The sequence below is a fragment of the Dipodomys ordii genome, unplaced genomic scaffold, assembly GCF_000151885.1.
Source record: "Dipodomys ordii isolate 6190 unplaced genomic scaffold, Dord_2.0 Scaffold6, whole genome shotgun sequence".
Lineage (NCBI taxonomy): Eukaryota > Metazoa > Chordata > Mammalia > Rodentia > Heteromyidae > Dipodomys > Dipodomys ordii.
This window is the reverse complement of record NW_012267222.1, coordinates 18371248-18390767: the sequence shown is the minus strand read 5'-3', so window position 1 is coordinate 18390767 and position 19520 is coordinate 18371248. Positions and strand designations below refer to the sequence as shown.

General features: G+C 54.8%; 1 protein-coding gene across 2 annotated transcripts in view; it reads left to right on the top strand.

Moving 5' to 3' along the window:
• Window positions 1–15385, top strand: part of Arhgef10l (Rho guanine nucleotide exchange factor (GEF) 10-like) — a 120966-nt gene extending 105581 nt beyond the window's left edge. For both annotated transcript variants that reach the window (XM_013035162.1, XM_013035155.1), the window contains 3 exons: window positions 6345–6519; window positions 13555–13677; window positions 14185–15385. In XM_013035162.1, coding sequence (XP_012890616.1) covers window positions 6345–6519; window positions 13555–13677; window positions 14185–14711 — 825 coding nt within the window. In that variant the 3' untranslated portion in view covers window positions 14712–15385. The remainder of the gene's footprint in view (window positions 1–6344; window positions 6520–13554; window positions 13678–14184) is intronic.
• Window positions 15386–19520: the final 4135 nt, after the last annotated feature.

The following is a 19520-nucleotide window of genomic DNA, read 5'->3' as shown; positions in this document are numbered from 1 at the left end:
AGGCTCCCGTTCCGTCCCTGTTCATAGAGGAGAGAGGAGAGCGAGCCACAGGGCAGAGAGGAGCTCTGAGTTGAGCCCCCAGAATCCTACTGGGGTCCTGGCCCTCCAGCTGTCCACTTCACTTGTTTATCTTTGTCGTGTGTGTGTGTGTGTGTGTGTGTGTGTGTGTGTGTGTGTGTGTATGTGTGTGTGTGTGTGTAACAGATCACACTGTGAGCTCAGCACCAGGGCACTCATATCCCCTAAGATAGTTCTTAGGTATCTCCAAAATACCTTTTACAGCTCCTCCACCCTGGCCCCAGGCCAGGCCCCTGCTGTGTTCAGTGTTAGCTCTCTTTAGCCTCTTTCCCTCTAGAATCATCCCTCTGCCTTTCAAAAGAAAAAAGAAATCAGGATACTGACTGCTTTCTTTCTGGGATGGATTTTTCACTGTGCAGCCCAGGCTGGCCCCAAGCTCCCAATCCTCCTATCTCAGCCTCCCTGGTGCTGGGATTCCAGGCATGTCCGACCAGCTCAGTTGATAGCTTTATTTGGAGACGTTCAACACCAGTGTGTTACAGATGGCCCTGCAACCCAAATGTGCCGTCGTCTCCTTCTGACGTGGCTGGAGCGTGCATCCGCGTACCGTGTGGGGAAGCTGAGCCCTCCTGTGACCCCTGCACCCTGATCGTGCGTCGAGGTGGGGTCTTCTGGGTCTGCCGCTTGCCCAAATCCTGCATCCTCTTTCAGTGCTGGGTTGCCTATTGGCGATTCTTGGTGTCCTGTGTTTCTGCTTCTCAGCAAACCTCTACCCAGGGCATTAGCACCCACCAGTGGCCCTTTGGTGCCTGCCCACTGCCCGCTGGCCCATGCTCCGTCCCTTCCACGCCGACCGGTTGTCATTGTTGTTTTTCCTGCCCCTGCTCTCACAGTTGATTTTCCTCTCCCTGCTCTACATCTGCCCAGCTCGTACGATCACTACAAACAGATTCTTTATCAAACTCTGCGCTGCAGTCCAGGATTGTGGTTGCTGTTTTGATACTCAAGCTGTCTTGAGTTTGGCCATTAGGGGAGGGGGCTCTGTGTGGGGCTCCTGCAGTTTGGGTCACTTCCCCTCATTCCTTCTGGTCCTGTGAGGAGCTCTGAGCACTGAGCTCCGCTGCCTGCCTCCCTTACAGAGAAGGTCAAGGCGCGCATACTCACTGTGGCTGCTTGGTGTGAGGGCACGCATGCTCTGTGCAGCGTGTGTGTGTGTGTGTGTGTGTGTGTGTGTGTGTGTGTGTGTGTGTGTGTGTGTGTTGGTACAAGGACTTAGGCACTGTCCCTTGGCTAGCACTCTCCCACTTGAGCCACAGCTTACTTCCAGCTTTTTGCTGGTTGATTGGAGATAAGAGTTTCAAAGACTCCTTCCTGGCTGGCTTCAAACTGTGAATCTCAGAGCTCAGCCTCCTGAGTGGCTAAGATGACAGGTTGAGCCACTAGCATTCGGTTTGTATTTTGTTGTTGAGCTAGTCTCTGTTACCTTTACCCAGGATGGCCTGCAACTGGCAATCCTCCTGCCCCTGCCTTCTGAGTACCCCGAACTACAAGTGTGAGCCACCATGCCGCTCAGCTAGGCTGGATTAGAATACTAGGGGGCAGTTTCTGGGTGTGTTGACCTGCAGTCAGTAGCTGCGCCTGGATTCTAGGGGCCAGAGGGCCGGGAGCACTGGCCTTCTGTATTCCCATGGTGGGGGTGGGGGCAGGAGGCATGGCTTTCTTCAAGGGAGAGGTGGGTAGAGGGCTCCTAGAGGGTCAGGCAGCCCCATCCCTGGGCCTCCAAGCCTGGCCAGGGATGAGAAGCCAGGCCACGAGAAATGGGAAGCCTCCTCCTGGCATTGGCGCTCCGGGTGGGCAGCGTTTCCATAGCGCCTGGGCGGGAGGAGAGCAGATCTGGGTCAGTGGATTCTGAGTGTCCTCCATATAAGCACTACCCCATGGGGAAAAGAAAATGAGCTTGGTAGTAATGGGGGAGGGCGTGGGGGGTCTGTCTTCTGCCTGCCCTCACTCTGGGATTGGGGGTGGGTGGGATGGGACTGTCCCCTCTGACCAATGGTGCTGTCATGCCCCTTTGGTCCCATCTCCTCCCTTCCCTGTGGGTTCAGCTGGGGATCCGAGATCTGCCTCACAGGATCCAGGTTCTGGGGGGTCCGCAGGGGTCTCCGGGAAGGCCCAGCGGGTCCCAGGTCCAGTGTAGAGAGGTGACAGGTGGGAGGCTGGGCTGGAGGCCCTCACTGTTTCTCCGTGTCATCCCTGCCTCTCACATGCTTCACCCCCGTGGGCCAGCAGCTTCCTGCAGGCCTTTGGCAGCCCTCGGGGACTGGAGCAGATGTGCTAGGCTCTGGAGAGAGGAGTCTGGATTTCCACCACCACCTTCTCTTTTAATTAGATCCTGGCAGCAGCAGGCTGGGCTAGTTGGCTGTAAATGGAGGTACAGCACGTGGTGGTGGTCCTGGGCTGCTCAATTTCAGTGCGTCCCGCTTTTCCCAAGGCAGGAGATACCTCTGCCCTTTCTGCAGGGGGCTTGCTGCGTGCAGACACCTCTGCTGGTGTGTGCTGTGTGCGTGTGTGCCTCACCCACCTCTCCTCACTGGCGAGGTCCCCCCCCCCATGCTGCTGCCCTGATCAGCCTAGCTGAAGGTGTGTCTTGAGCTGCCTTTCCCAGAAAGGCCTCCAGGGATGTTCTCATCTGAGCCCCTGGGCCTTCACTTAAAGTGGGGCAGAGTGGGGAGGCTGAGGAAAGAGGAACAAGGTGTGGAGCCCTACACTTGAGCCCTCACTCTGAGGGAGTGGCTTGCCCAGCCTGACAGAGACCACGCCTGCTTGTGGTGAATTGTCCGATGGTAGACACAACTATGTTGGCTGTCTAGCTGCCCAGCAAGGCCTGTGCAGCAGAACTCTACCTTTTGAATGACCTGGCGTCCAGTGGGAGGATGGAAAGAGGAGCAGTGGCTCAGCCTTGCCTCTCCGGAGGGGAAATCGCAGTTTTCAGGTCCTTCCCCTGCCCTAAGCCCTGGCATTACAGATCTCAGCCATCAGGGACCGGTTCACAACAAGCGATGTGATTGGACCTTCACAGCTGGGCCTGGGTTCTGACCATGGGCAAAGACGGTCCCATTGATACCGCTCCCCCCGGGGACCGGCCGCTCCCAGCACCAGGCTCCATAGTGATCCGAGGATGCGGCTGGGGCAGCGGCTGGGGTTGGAGCTGTGCTCTGGGACTAAAGAAGTTTGGGTGTATTAAACTCTCTATGTCCCCTAAGCCCACACAAGGTTTCCTAAGCTGGACCAGAATCCTGCCACGTGGTTGTCAGCCTGTCCCTCCATAGCAGTAAAATTGGTCATGTCACTTACCAGCTCAGCTCCTGCTACCTGGAAACCGAATGGAGGCTCTTCCCTGTGGAAGGGAAAGACGCCAACGCAGCCTGTCATGATCCGGTCCCCGCCTGCCTCTCCCACTTTGGTGTGGCGGCCCTCATCCTGTCTTCTGGTTTTTGTTCCTGCCTTAGGGCCCTTGCGCTCCCCATACCCTCTGCTTAGTATGCCTTCCCCATCATCCCAGGGCCGTTTCTGCCTTGTCTTTAAACTCCTTCCTCCCCTGGGAGGCTCCCTGAGGCTTTCCTGTGCTGTGGTAATTACTTTTTGTTTTTCCTTATTGTTCAGTACATGCTGTTTATAGACTTTTTAAAAAATTTCTAGTAATGGGGTTTGAACTCAGGGCCTGAGCACTGTTCCTGAGCTCTTTTGTTCAAGGCTAGTGCTCTACTACTTGGAGCCACAGTACCACTTCTGGTTTTCTGGTGGTTAACTGGAGATAAGAGTCTCACGAGCTTTCCTGCTCTAGCTGGCTTCCACTGTGATTCTCAGATCTCAGCCTCCTGAGTAGCTAGAATTGCAGGTGTGAGCCACTGGCGTCCGGCTTTATAGAAATTTTTGAAAGTCTGACATTATAGAATTTTTTTTTAAAAGGAGGAGACTCAGAAAACCAAAAAAAGGGGTAAAGTATTAGGTCCTGGACAATCCTGATGCGGTCTGTCTTCCCTGGCCTCCTCCTTCCCTTGGATGTTTGGATGTGGTTGTCTGGCTTGCTTGCTGCTGGTCCCTGGGCACCTTTCTGCATTTCAGAGTCTGCAAACATGACTTCAGGTAGAGCTGGGCTGTGTGGAGGGGAGTTGGTTGTGACTGTTCCCCCATTAGTTCCTGGGTGTGAAGCTTGTTGCTAGTTAGGTGTGCCTGAGCCGTCTGTACTCCAGTGACCGAGGAGTGCTGTAGACGAGGTTCATGTCCACCTGCTCCTTTTCTGATGATCTCCACTGTGGGTCAGGGCATGGCCTGGCCTGCCTCCTGGGGAGAAACCGAAGCCTGAGGCTCTGTCCTTGTCCTCCATGTCAGGTGTATGACATAGCTGGTCACTCAGGATAAACAATGTTCAGGAGCCAAGGTGTAACTGGCTCATGATTTCAGAGGTTTCAATCTGTTTGTTTGTTTGCTCTGTTGTTTTGGACCTGTGGCAGCACCGTACATCATGGTGGGAGCATGAGGCAGCAGCGCATGGCAGCTGACCTAGTCACCTCATGGTGTCCAGGAAGTGGAAGAGAGAGAGAGCGTGAGGAAGGGACGGGATTGCCCTGCCCCATCCATAGCCCGCCTCCAGTGACCTCACTTCCTCCCGCTGGGTCCCCACCTGCCCAAAGTGCCATCAGCTGGGGACCAATCCTTTTGTAGCAGGACCTGTGGGGGGAATGGAAGACTCAAAACTTAGCAGGGAGGCAGCTGGGTAGAGGCGCAGGGAGATCCTGATGGCCCCTTGCTGGCTCGGGCAGGGGTGCCCTGCACTGAGCATCCACTAGCACCAGGACTGGACTGGCAGGGAATGGGGCAGAAACCTGGGCCTCCAGTGCCAAGTTCAGAAAGCTGGACTGTCCCCTGCCAGGTACAGGAAGCCTGGCCAATTGTATCTTCTCTTAAAGACATAAGAGCAGTAGTTGTATAAGATACAAAAAAGGATACTTCCGCCTGAAAGGGAAAAATCAAATAGCCTCGAATGCGATCTCCCGTCCTTCTTCCTGGAAGAAAAGACTTTTCTCTGGTGCTGCCTTTAATCCACCCAACTTCTCTCACAGCTGCTCTGTGGTTCTGCACATTATCTGTTGCCCTCCCCCAACCTCCCAACGGTGGAAGTTGAAGATTTGGCCTACCCTACCCACCCTGCTTCCCCAGCAGTTCTGAGGGTTGTCATAGTCACTTTCAATAATATACACAGATGGTGCTTTCCTCCTGCTGTGAGCCAGCTGGGGCCCTCTCCTCCCTGAGAACCATCTTCTCCCCCTATCCCTTAGCAGTATTTACACTGGGATCAGCAGATGCCACCAACTAGCCCATTCCTGGCCTCTCAGCTTTCCTTCCAGCCCTTGATGTTCAGGTGGGGCCTGGGTTCTAGGGCTTGAACCTTGGGCCTGGACGCTGTCCCTCAGTTTCTTTTTTTTTCCTTTTGGTTGGTCATGGGGTTTGAACTCTGGGCTTGGGTGCTGTCCCTGCACTCTTCAGCTCAAGGCCAGCATTCTACCGCTTGAGCCTCAGCGCCACTTCTGGTTTTTGAGTGCTTTATTGGAGATAAGAGTCTCACCGACTTTCTTCCCGGGCTGGCTTTGAACCATGATCCTCAGATCTCAGCCTCCTGAGTAGCTAGGATTAGAGGCCTGAGCCACTAGCGCCCGGTCCTGAGTTTCTTTTGCTCAAGGTGAGAGTGCTCTACCACTTGAGCCACAGTACCACTTTGACTGTTTTTGGAGGAGTTTATGGAGATAAGAGTCTCATGGAGACTTTTCTACCCTGGCTGGCTTTGAACTATGATCCTCAGATCTCAGCCTTTTGAGTAAGTAGGATTACAGGCGTGAGCCACCGTCTTTTCTATTTTTTTTGTTGTTTTGTCTTGTTTTGTACTTGCTAGGCAAGGTGCTGTACCGCTGGAGCCATGCCTCCATCTACTTTTACTTTACTTATTTTCAGAGAGAGGCCTTTTTTTTTGTTTGCTTTTACCTCTGATGGTGATCTGCCTACCTACACTCCTGTGTAGCTGGGATTATAGTCATGAATGACCATGTCTGACTTACTTGTTGAGATGCAGTCCTGCTAGCTTTTTTTTTGTCCTGGCTGGCCTTGAACTACGATCACAAGTAGCCAGGATAACAAGGTGTGGGCCGCAGTGTCTGGCTTACCTTATGCTCATACTAGAAGCAGCCCACCTTGGAGAAGGAGTGGGGTCTTGTTGGGAGGGCTTGGCCGGCAGCCCCCGCCCAGCCCTAACGACCCACTTCCCTGTTCAGCAAAGCTTTGAGGCGCACCAGGATGAGGCGGTGAGCGTGACCCACATGGTGAAGGCGGGCAGCGGCGTCTGGATGGCCTTCTCCTCCGGCTCCTCCATCCGCCTGTTCCACACCGAGACCCTGGAGCATCTGCAGGAGATCAACATCGCCACCAGGACCACCTTCCTCTTGCCAGGTACGCCAGAGCTGGGGGAGGAGCCGGGGCAGGGGGGAGGGCAGCATCGCACCTACGCCTGCCCCCCGCCCCGGAGGCACATCCTGGGGGCCCAGCTCACAACAGCCTGGGTCAGCTTGGAAAACGGGCTCCAAGGGAAGGCAAGGAGTGGCAGGGGCAGATTCGCACCCAGGTCTAGCCTACATTCCTGCCATCCATGCCTAGAGAGCTCCTCTGAGGAGAGGGTTATAGAAAAGACAAGGGGGTGACTGCTGTGCGAGAGATGGCTGCTCTTCCTTTCTTGGGGGGTGCTGTAAGAGAGATGCCTACCCCTCTCCACTTGCCGGTCAGTAGGTAGAGCCGCAGGAGGTCCCCCCCGGGGGGCCTGTGTGGGAGTGAGGAGTGATGGAGGGATTAAGATAGCACCCCTGCCCCTGTCCCCTGGGGTCTCCGTGGAGCTGGCCCTGCCCCTCAGGTCTGCTGTCCAGATGCAGGGTGGGGCTGGGACAGACACCTACTCCCCTCCATTCTTTGGGTCACCCCTTCCCCAATGGGGTTTCCCTCCTCAGCCCAACTTCTTCCAGAGTGATGAAGCCTGGCTGCTGTGAAATGCTCAGGGTTGGGCTCACTGACCGGGAGAGCGCAAGAGCCCCGGGGGGTCAGGGAAACAGAGCTGCTGGGTCACTAGGTCACTGGGACTGGCCAGGCGCCCCATAGCAAAGCTGAGGATGGATGGGTCACAAGACCTGGCCAGCCCTGTTGGTTTTCACCCTCAAGTCTGAGCTGGTCACCAGGGGTCGGGGGCCTGAGCTGGAAAAGCAGCAGTCAAGGCCGTGTGTAAGAGCTGCCACTTTAGCTGGGTGCTGGCGACTCACACCTCTAATCCTAGCTACTCAGGAGGCTGAGATCTGAGGATCGCGGTTGGAAGCCAGTCAGGGCAAGAGAGTCTGTGAGAATCTTGTCACAAATTAATAAATACAAGGTGGAAGTGGAGCTGCGGCTCAAAGAGACAGAGCACTAGCCTAGTACTCAGGCCCTGAGTTCAAGCCCCATGACCTCCCTGCCCCAAATTGCCACTTTGCCATGACCCCCATGCCGAGAAGTAGGGGGAGAGCTTCTCATTTTACTCCTGAGCTTCAGCTCATCCCTGTGTTACAGAGGGAGGACAGATCTGCTTGGCAGGTCACGTGATCGCCCATGGTCCTGCCTAGCCCCACAGGAATCCTGCTGTGTGTGGCAGGATGGGTGTGGACGTGGTGGGAGGTGTCTGGCTGGCTCACAGGTGCTCTTGGGCAGGTCACTGCATCTCCAGGAGCCTGCTCGCCCCTCTGTGCAGTGGTCCCTGGCTGGGTCTGTTCTGAGGGTCAAGTCTCCATGGCCCGGGAGGCCCCTGGTCCAGGACCAAGCCAGGCAGGACTCAGGGAGAGCCCTTCCCTGCCATCTATGGTGTTGAGGCCTGGAAGGGGGGAGGTCTCCCTCCCTCCCTCCTTTCCTTCGTTCCATTGTATTTCTCAGAGGTAAGGACCAGTTTCAATCTTTATACCATTTCCATCCATTTCAATCACAATAAAATTTCCCTGATACCACAGACAGACTCCCATATTTATACTGATAGCTAAATTATTTCACGTTCATGGAAGAATGGAAAAATGGATCATCTTATGAACCTTTTAGAGACTGTGGAGTCTCGTGGATGGGGTGGGGGAGGGAAGGAACCTGAGAGTCGAGTCCTGCTTCAGGGTGAGGCAGCTCTGCGGGTAGACAGTGACCACGATGGGTCAGCTGTGAGACTGACCTCCCCGGGGGCCCCGGCGAAGGCCACGTGGGTGCTCAGTGACTTGGTGGCTCTCCATAGCCACCATTAGGGCAGGATGGGGCGGGGGTGGAGGGGCGTTTCGGTGATGATCCAAGCGTCTGAGCCAGGCCTCCAAGGCTGAGCCTTGCTGGGCGGGCCAGAGCTGCAAGGAGACCCGTGAGCTCTCCTACAGCTTTCCCACCCACCTTCTGAGCAGTTCCTTGTCCAGCCCTCAGTTTCCCCATCAGAACCACGAAGGTCCTAGAGAGGAGTCAGATCTTGGCCAGGCCATGTGTGCAGCTGAGTCAAATTCCTATTCGAAGTCAGCTGCCAGTGGTTCATGCCTGTCATCCTAGATACTCAGGAGGCTGAGATCTAAGGATCCAGGTTCAAAGCCAGCCCAGGCAGGAACGTCCATGACTATTATCTCTTACCCTTCTCTCCCCCCAAAGTTGGAAGTGGAAATATGACTCGAGTGGTAGAGTGCCAGCTTGGAGAGAAGAAGCTCAGGGACAGTGCCCAGGTGTGTGCACGTGTACACATGCGCGCGTGCATGCACACTCACACATGCACACACTCCCACTGGAGCCCTGCTCTGCAGGCGAGTGCAGAGCCTGGTCCCTGTCTTTCAGGAAGCTGTGTGAGTCTCCTGAGACTCTGCATGGACAGCACTTCCACGGACTGACTCAGTTTCAGTCCACAATGGACACATCCATGGCCCTCACACGAGCTTCTGGGATGCGGCTGTCCTGAGCCATCCCTGAGATGCAGGCCTGTGCCCTCTCTGTGGCACCAGAGGCCTCAGCACAGACCACGTGGCCTTCCTGCAAGTGAACACCAACTCCTCTCGGGATCCTATGGGTCTGGATGTAGGCTGAGCTTCCTGGGATCCTTCACCCCCCACTCCCAGATCTAACCTTTCCCAGCCTGCATCTGTAGGAAGCCTGGGCCTGGTGTCCCACACTCAGGCCTACCCAGGAGCCCTCAGAGTTGAGAGGGGCTCCCCAAACCCCAAGCTGGGTCAGAGCCAGCCCCAGCCAGAACAGGGAGAAGCAGAGGGCAGAGAGGGCAGTTTATAACCCTGGACTTGAGCCCCTATGGAAACACCGCAAAACAGTGTTCTTAAATTCTTTATTAGAGATATTTTAAACAGGCTTTTAAGTATTTTTTCTTCCCCTACACCAGCAAATGAAATAATTGCATAATTAGTAATAGATTTGTTCTTTCCCTAAGTGTGGATTTTTTTAGGGTGTGTTAAAAATTTACCATGGTGCCTTCCCTCAACCCTTCTTTCCACCCGAGTACCCGGCTGATATTAATGCATTTTTTTTCAAGAACCTAAACTCCCTCCTCCTTTTAACTAGACAGGTCATTAATAAAATGTTCTCTGAGAGCCTGAGCTTTTTAAAGTTGTATATCTCCAGATAGATGGCCAGGGTGAGCTGCATACGGCTGTATTAAGTCTCTATGATAAAATATTTATTCACCATTAGAATTTTTTTCTCCTTTTGGACTGTTTGTGAAGTGTCTTGCTCTTCTCTCTAAGCAGATGTGCAGAGAAGGAGGTCAGTAGATGAAGTTACTCCTCAATTCTACCATCTCTTTGAATTTCTTGCCTGCTTTTTTTTTTTTTTTCTGCCAGTACTGGGGCCTAGACTCTGGGCCTAGGCACTGTCCTTGAGCACTTTTTGCTCAAGACTACACTCTGCCACTTGAGCTACAGCTCCGCTTCTGTCTATTTCTGTGATTAATTGGAGATCAGAATCTTATAGGCTTCCTGTCTAGGCTGCCTTTGAGTCACGATCCTCCGACCTCAGACTCCTGAGTAGCTAGGATTATAGGTGTGAGCTACCAGTGCCTGGCTTGCTTTTTGTTTGTGTTGGAGTTTCTGCTACTCAAGGGTTGTGAGAGGACTTGGGGCTTAGGAAACCATCTCCCGCTGTTCTCAGTGGCTCAGGATGTGCAAAGTAGGTGAGCGTTCGATGAGACAACTTAGTAGCTGCTTCTGTTCTCTCTCTCTGTGCTCTCTGTGCGCTCTCTCTCTCTCTCTCTCTCTCTCTCTCTCTCTCTCTCTCTCTCTCTCTCAGCCTTATTATTTTTATGGCTTTATGTCTTCAGTGGAGAGCTGATTTTAAGATTAGGGTAGGTCCTTTTCATAATCACAAACATTATCCTAATCACCTCTGTTTCTCTGTTTATTGCTTGCATTCTGTGGGCTCAGAACTGTGCTCAATTGTGTGTGCATGCACACACGTGTGCAGATGGGGATGTGTTTAACATTTCTAATCATCATAAAGGCAAGCAAGGTAGCTTTATAGTCATCAATCAAGGAGAGAAAGCAACTTGTCCAAACTCATATGACTAGTCATGGGCATCAACACCTTTGTTTCTTCACCTTCAACTACATGCATCATCTATCCACCCACCTGTCAGTTCATCCATTTATCCATCATCCATCTACCCTTCCATTCATTCACCTACCTATATTCCATCCACTCCTCCACCTACCCGTCCATAGATCAGCCACCCACCAATTCATCCATCTGTCTGTCTGTACATCCATCCATCCTCCATTCATTTATCCATCCCACCCACCCATGCATGCATGCATCCACCCATCTATTCACTCATATAGTCATGCATGTATGCATCTATCCTCCATCCTCCATTTATTTATTCATCCCACCCACCCATGCATGCAAGCATGCATCTATCCACCCATCTATTCATCCATCCACTCATTTACTCAGAGGCCGCCTTTTGAATGTCTACAGTGATCCGAGTATTCTCAGCCAGCTGTTGAGGGGTTAGCTGTGAGGACACAGCTAAGCTGCTCTTCCACTTGGGAAGGCAGACAATGCATACACAGGGAAGTAGGGCGATGGCAGACATGGGCTGATGTGAAGAAGCGAAGGTAGCTTTTAGGACCAGGAGCTTGAAGTGGAGTCTGTAGTGTTGACTGGTCTGTAATGTTGTTGGCCCTGTTGCTGGGCTGGAGGCCACCCTCGTGCCTCCCAGCTCTCCTTCTGAGTGGGTGTGAGCACGGGGAATAGCCCAGCACCTGCTCCGTTCCCCAACCCAGACACTGTGCACCAGCCCCTCTGTCAACTCCTGAGTCCTTCCCGGGCTGCTTTGTGGCATGGCTTGTGTGTCTGTGAATATGACTTTTTTGCATTTGCATCGTCTTCCCCTCTGCCTGCCCGTGGCTACACTGGGCTGTTGATGTGAATCTCAGCCACACAGTCAATCCCCGGCTCAGGCAGTGGACTGCCATGCAGCGGCTGTGTGAGATGAAAAAACCTCAGTGTCGCCCTTGACCCCCATCCTGTCTCCGCCTGCTCTAGTGTGTCAGCAGCTCTGTCAATCTGCCACAAAACATATCTTGACTGCGCTGGCTTTTCGCAGTCTCCCTGTCACCCTTGTCCTGGCCGTCCACCATCTCTGCCTGGCTGGCCGTGCGAGTCCCTTGCAGGTCTTGCTCTCTCATCTCCGCTCACAACCGTAGCAGCTAGGGCATCCTGCTGCCCTTGGTTGCCGTACTTCCCAGCCTAGGACTCCTGTGGCCTTTCTTGCAGTCAGAATGAAGTCACAGTCCTTACCTGGTCTGTCCACTCTTCTGTCATCTTGAGTCTGCCTCCACCTTGCCCTAAGCTGCATCATTCAGACTGCTCCCCTGACTGGCTAAGCTGACACTGTCACAGGACCTTTGCATGTGTTGTCTCCTGGGTCTGGGCTGGGCTGTTAGTGCTTCTCATGATCAGGTCTCAGCCTCACCCTGGCTTCCCCATTCTCCCAGGAAGCAGAGAGGCAGGAGAGCCCCGGAACCCTCCCATCTGCTCTTCCCCAAGCATCTTACTCCTCTGCCTAGCATTTATGTTAATCACTTGTTTTCATTTCCCATTTACCCCACTAGGACCGGGCCATCTGCTAGGATAGCCATGTTTAAAATCAAATAAAATTCACTCCTACAGAATTCCGTGGCCACACGTGGCTCACGACTATTGAGTCAGATAGCCCAGGAGAGAACGTTTCCATTATGGTAGAAGGTGCGAGAATATTAGCTCCTCCAGGGTGGGGACTCCTATGGTCCCAACTGTGACTTTAGCACCCAGTACAGAACATAGCATTAGCAGGCGCCGAGGCATTCCTGGTTGCTGAGTGAATGGGTGGCATTCTGGGTGGGGCGATGCTGTGTGTTCCCCTGGGCAGGCCAGGGTGGTGGAGCACACACCATTTGTCCCCCCATGTGCACGGAATAGAAGCCATCTGCTCAGGAGCAGGGAGGCAAGCCGTGGGAAGCCGTGCACCCCTGCACAGTATTCTCATCTAGAAAATGGAGGAGGGGGTAGGGGTAATCTGTGTCCTGCTTGCATTTCAGCAGCTGGAGGTCAGAGCAGGTGTGAAAATGCTTTAGAAACTTGAACCCAGTATTTATTCAAGGGCAGTCTGAGGACCCACAGCATAGAGATTACCTGGAACTTTCTAGAATACAGCCTATGCTCTGGGAGTGGCCAGTCCCTGGCTCCTCAAGCTTTCCCCATGCAATATGTAATGACACACAGATGGCGTGGTCTGGGGTATAAGCCGTGCTGGGTGCTGGGCTGATTGTCCCACCGGGCTCACTTCACTTACATGACAATGCTATGGAATACAGCTCCCCTTCCCTTCTCAAGCCAGGAAACTGAGGCACAGAGAGGACTGGCCATACAGCTGGAAGTTGGCAGCACCCAGTGCTGGACTGCAGAGCCCTGTGCCAGGCCCAGTGCTGGGCTGCCATGCTGCATGCCCTCCCTGCAGCCACAAGGGTAACCGGAAGGGATAAGCGGAACAATGTGTACCATTTCACCTTTGCATCAAAGGTCTGTGGTCCACAGTGTGCCCTGCATGAAGAGGAGCCCGCGTGGGTACAGTGCCAGCGCATGGCAAACAGCACCTCGCAGAGGTGCCAAAACAATGTCAGCCTAAGTCCTGCCCAGGCCCTTTCTGTGTCCCACGAGTGCCAACTTGTGGGTGAGGCCAACCTCTCCCAGATTTCGGGGTCCGGCCTGCACTTGTGTCCCTGGCACGGGCTACTCCACCGTCGCTTCACACAAAGAGGAAACTGGGACCCAGAAACCAGGTTCTAGCGGGTGCCCAGACCCTAACCGCAACACCATCCTTCCCCTTGCTCCTCTCGGGGGGCAGCCTGGGTTGTGCCACTCCCTTGCTGGGGACCCTGGGAGTGGGCTGCTCACACCACCGCCCTCTGCCTCTCTCTGCAGGCCAGAAGCACCTGTGCGTCACCAGCCTGCTGATCTGCCAGGGTCTGCTCTGGGTGGGCACCGACCAGGGGGTCATAGTCCTGTTGCCTGTGCCCCGGCTGGAAGGCATCCCCAAAATCACAGGTGAGGTGCTAGGGGTGGAGGTGGGGGGGAGGTGAAGTGTGCCCAGATGTCTGTGCACTGTGCATCCCAGGGTCATTCATAGAGGACTACTGCCCGGCTGGGGCACGCATGAGGCACATGAGCCCCTGCCCTCTAAGGGTGTCTGGGCAGGGCTGGTCCGGGGCAGCTCCAGGTGAGGATGCCCTAGGACCGGGAGATGGTAAACAGCTCTTCAGGGGTAGATGCAAGAGGTACCCACTGTGTGGGTCTGGTGGGGCTCCAAGGAAGAGCTGCCCAGCCAGGGGGACCGGAAAAGCCTTCCAGGCTGGGCACCAGGAAGAATTTCTCAGCCAGGGAATTTTCCCCGGGGAAAAGGTTTCCCTGGAGTTGCCAGTGGACTGCAGCTATGATCTCCTCTCTCTCCCCCTCCCCCTGGGGTGCACCTAACCCACCCAGAAGGTTCTGCCCCAGAGATGGGGGAGCCTTCCTTCATGCTCTGGGCCTTTGCCCCTCTGCCGTTTCTCACAGGGAAGGGTATGGTCTCCCTCAACGGTCACTGCGGCCCCGTGTCCTTCCTGGCCGTGGCCACCAGCATCCTGGCCCCCGACATCCTGCGCAGCGACCAGGAGGAGGCGGAGGAGGACAAGCCCGACGGGCAGGCTCAGGAGCCGGTGCCCGCGCCCGACAGCCACGTGGGGCGGGAGCTGACCCGCAAGAAGGGCATCCTGCTGCAGTACCGGCTGCGCTCCACCGCGCACCTGCCGGGCCCGCTGCTCTCGGTGCGCGAGCCCGCGCCCTCCGACGGCTCGGGCCCCGCCGCCGCGCTGGAGCACAGCGAGGAGGACGGCTCCATCTACGAGATGGCCGACGACCCTGACGTGTGGGTGCGCAGCCGGCCCTGCGCCCGGGATGCCCACCGCAAAGAGATCTGCTCCGTGGCCATCATCTCGGGAGGACAGGGCTACCGCAACTTCGGCGGGGGCAGCGGGAGGCCTGCCCCGTGCGGGGAGACAGACAGCACGCTGCTCATCTGGCAGGTGCCCTTGACGCTATAGCCACGCCCACCCGGAGGGCACGCCCACCGGGCACGCCCACCACGGAAGCTCCATCCACAGGTGGGCACGCCCACCCACAGGACACGCCCACCCGGAGGGCAGACCTAAGTGGGTACTCCAAACAAGGCCACGCCCATAGGGAGGGCGGGGCTGGCTGCAGAGGCCAGTCTCTGTCTCAGGTCTGTGTGCCTTGGGCACCTCTTCCTGTCCAGCAGGGTCGCCCCGGGAGCACTGGGTGGAGTTGCCTTGCTTGGGACCCGCGTGCAACTGGCCTGGATCCTCTAGCAACTGCCTTGGCAAATCAGAGACATTTTTTTTAGACTAAAGAGTGTTTGGGGGAGGTGTTTAAAAGTGTGGGGAGAGTGAAGACATACGGAGAAAATGGCCTTTTTAAAAAAAGAAGCAAAAAAGCAAAAAAAAAAAACCCAAACACAAAACCTCACAACTGCCTGGCCAGCCCAGTACTAGTTATTGGAGCTGACCAGGGCTTCGAGTAGCCACGTGCCCCTCGGGTAAGGGTGTGTGTGAGCCAGTGTGTGTGTGTGGGCTGGTGTGTGAATATATAAATATAAATATAAATACGTATATATGGTGTATATTATATGTATAAATACAGTCTGTACATATTGGAGCTCTGGGAGAAGCTGGAATAAAGGGCAAGAGGTACACCTGGATTGAAGGACTTTTTTGTTTTGATTTTGTGTTTTGTTTTAATTGGGTGGGGGAAAAGGATGGAGAGGAGGCAGTTGTTGTAGCTCACGTGTGGATAGTTAATTTCCATATTAATTATAACCAAATCATGGGCAAGATTCAGTCCCTTGTCCACGTTTCAGGTATGGCTTGATGAGCTTCATGGGGAGAGAGGAGGCAGGTTTTCATCATTGCAGGAAGGTTTTACTCAGGGAGTGTTGGGGGAAAGCTGGCCACCCCAGCTCTGGAAGGGTGGAAGGTATGGAGATGGGTAGTTCTGGGGTCGACACTGTGAGAAAGAAGGGAAGCCAAAGGATTCTTTAGTGGCTGGCTGCCCCATGTAGGCCGGGGTCCTAGAGCAGGGATAGTTTGCATGGCAACAGGAGACCGGGGCAGAGAGGAGATTCCCCTGTTCACCCCCCACCCCCCCTCAGTGGATTCCAGGTGGGCCTGGGGCTGCAGGAGCAGAGCCTAGGCTGCTGCTGGGGCTCGTGAGCAATCTGCCTTTTTTCTTGTCCTGAGGACTGGCTGTGGCAGCAGTCTCTCCTTCTGTGGGAGTGTGCTGGCTCCCAGTTCTTCCTCTAGGCTGAGGGCACTGGGTTAACTGATGGGCTCTTGAACCCCTGTCACAGGAACTGAATGGGTTCCCTACTCCAGCAAAGTGGTCATACCAGCTCTTCTCCATGCCTCTGACAATGGAGCCAGGGAAGATAGTGTGACCAGTGCCAAGCAGAAGAGACTTGGTGGCAAGAGATGCTTACTTTGTGTGTGTGTATGTGTGTATGTGTGTGTGTGTGTGTGTGTGTGTGTGTGTGTGTGTGTGTGTGCGCGTTTGCTGGTACTGGAGCTTGAACTCAGAGCCTCACATTCTCACTTACCTTACTCAGTGGTGGTACTCTACCATTTGAGTCACAGCTCTACTTCTGGATTTTTGGTAGTAACTGGAGATGAGAGTCTCATGGATTTCTCTGCCTGAGCTGCCTTCAAACCTCAAAACACCCCATTTGTGACTGTGAAAGGTTGTTGGTTTCAGTTTGTACCTGTCTCAGCTCAGGCTGGTGATTGAGGGGACACAAATGGTCACCTCACAGGATACCTTCCTGAAGTGTGTGCGTGTCCAGGTGTACCCTGCATGTGTATGCACACAAATTCATAACCCACACATGTATACATGCGCACATGTGCAAACATGTACACACTCAACCCAGCCGCACGTGTGTGTGCACAAATGCATGCACATGCACTGAAGAGTATCGCTTCAGTATAGTAAGGCATTGGTAAGACGTCAAGATTTATAGGGGATAAAAGTCAACCTGGGATTCGGGTCTCAGACAAGTGTTCCCACTGCACAGCTGAGCACCTTTGCTGAGCCTGACAGGAAGCCCTGGTCTCTGGGGCTGTAAGATTAGCCCTGTTCTCATGGTGCACGGTGTCCAGCGAGAGGATTGTGGTGCTGAGGAGAGCAAACCAAGGAAGGCTTCCCAGAGGTGGCGAAGTGTGGCCTTGCAGGTCAAGGCTTTGCAGTTGCTCAGAGTTGGGTTTGCCTCTTGGCTCTGTGGTTGAGTTGACGGTGTGGCCTTTGATGACAGCCAGGCCTGCCCCACCAGCCCGGCGAGTGCTGGGCGCGCTCTGTAGGTCCAGGTGCCAGCCATGAAGGAGTGGGCCTTCGTCACACCTGTGCCTGCAGTTGTGGGATCTGAGTCCTCAGTGGTAACCACCGGGAGGCAGGGGAGTAAAGCGGACACTGGGTGCACAAAGCCTGGGGTTGGTGAGCCGGGGCTGGGGGCCATCTGGCCTGCTCCCAAACCCTGAGGTCAGAAGGGGGCTCTGTCTGTTCCTTCCTGGGCAGAGCCCTGCCTCACGTGCTAGCTGAGGAGCCCTGGGGAGCCCCCTCTGTGGCCCGAGGCCTGCTTTCTTCCCACTCAAAAGCCTGTGGCTGTGTGTGTGTGTCGCGCCCGGGATGTGGCCACGCAGGACAGCATCGGAGGCCTAAGATTTGGGTGGGCTGTGGGAGCCACAGAGCCGGAGCATGCCCATTGTGATGTTTGCAGGAGTTCCCAGTCGGAAGGCAGCCAGCCCCGGGGCAAGCTGCCTGTCCAGCGAGGAGCCCAGGTTCTGCGTTCTCCTTAGGGGAAGAAAAGTTCTGCTCAGAGTCTGACTGAGGAAGATCCATCTCTGTCCCCCAAAGACTCCAGGTGGATGGTGGAGGTCCCCTGAGCTGAAGGAGAACCCAGGCCCCTTATTTGTAGGGAGCTGCAGTCTGAGAGGGGAGGCGGGAGCGTCACCCTTGGAGGAGACCTGATAATCAGACACACAGCAGAAACGTTTCAACCGAGCCGCTCTCAGCCCCGTCAGGCACGTGGCTCTGAATACCTCATTTACACGTTCTGGGTAAAAATGGTAAGTAGCAAGAATGTGTAAATTGAGGAAAATTAATATAATTACTGGAGCTAGTTCTTGTCAGCTTTTCATATCAGCAGAGGCCACCGACGTGAGTGCGGTGGTCATGGTGGGCAGCTGCAGGGACCACGGTGAGTTCTGACCCCCCCCCCCAGGGTATGCCTTGGTGTGGTGTGACGGGGCTGGCTCTCACAGCAGTGAGAGCTGAGCTTGGGAACTGGCTCTCGTCCATTTGTGATGTGAGCCACCCTGTGACTGTATGAACCCCCGTCACATCTGGTAGCCAGTCCAGATGTGCAAAACCCCGCTGGGTCCAGGCGCTGTGCTCGGTGAGCCCTTGGGGGCAGAAATAGTCACAGTCATGCTGGCGGGAGGCTCCCATGTTGCCCCTGAGTTGCAGAGGAAGCCGAGGTAGAGGTGACCCTTAGTGAAGGTCACAGCACGGAAGAGGATGCAGCGTTCTTCCAGGGGCCAGGCCCGAAGCTGTGCCATCCTCAGCCACAGATCCAAGTCCATTTTACACCTGCTGCTTCTGCTCTTGCTGCCTGGGGACCGTAGGTGAGAACAGGTGTCCAGGGGTCGCCACAGCACACAGCTTGGGTTTCTTCTTCAGCAGCACCGAGGGGTGGACTGAGCCTTTCCTGGGCCACTGTGGGCCCTTGTTGGCCAGATCCTTACCATCTCCCGCCAGTGTGGACCTGGGTTCCAACATGCTCCCCCTTAAGTGTGAGGCACGCAGGCTGCTGCAGAGCCCCGAGAGCGCACGGCTCCCCACAAGCAAGCTTTGGAGCATCCTGTGGTTTGTGTAGAAACTTCTATCCATTCTGCAGGCTCAGGATGCATCAACACGTGTGCATTTTATTATGTTTAAGTAAGCAGTACCCTACAGAGAAGGCTTTGTTTATGAGCGGCTGTCCGAGGCTGGCTGCTATGTGTCTGGCTCTGTCCCGGACAGGGAGAGGACCAGACAGGCCCCTCCTCTTGGAGCTGAGCCTGCAGCTCCACAGGAGACATAGGTTTGAAAAGAGAAAGAGATCTGATGGGTTGGGAGGAGGATGCTGGCTTGGGGCTCCCCTCCTGGTGTTCTGAGGGCCTCACCAGCCTCAGTTCCCCGTTCTGTGAGACGGGGTGACAGTGCTTTCTTAGGCTGTTCTCAGGATTGTATGTAAAGTTCCAGGTCCAGGGCCTGCTTCAGGGAGGTGTTGATTGGTGTTCACTACTTTAGGTAGTGTCAGTGCTGGGTGTGATCTGTTTGTGGAGCCTGTGGCTACATGTGGGCCTGGCTAGCAGGCAGGCCACCTCTGGAGTTGAGAGCGGCCTCTTTGAGGACTGTCTGGGAGACCCAAGTGCTCGGCTGCTTGAGCATGAGCATCACTGTGGGGTTGGACTGTTGGCAAAGCCAGGGCCCTGGGTCTCTTGGTTCAGGGACTAGAGGCTGTGGATCAGCTCCCCCCACCCCGCACCCTAGCACCATTCCAGAAGGTGTTGAGTTCTTCCTGGCCTCAACCCAATTCAGGGACAGACACAGACTTCTTTCTCTGCTAAATTAGGTGACAAGGCTTTTTTTGAAACAATTTTTTTTTCTTTTGGCAAATCCAGGGACACACATTTACAGGCTGTTTTGCATAAATCAGGATTGCATTTACATTCATTTGCATGTGTCTCTGGGTGTGAGACTCCAAAAGCCTACATTTGATGTGCATAGAATAAAGTTGGATT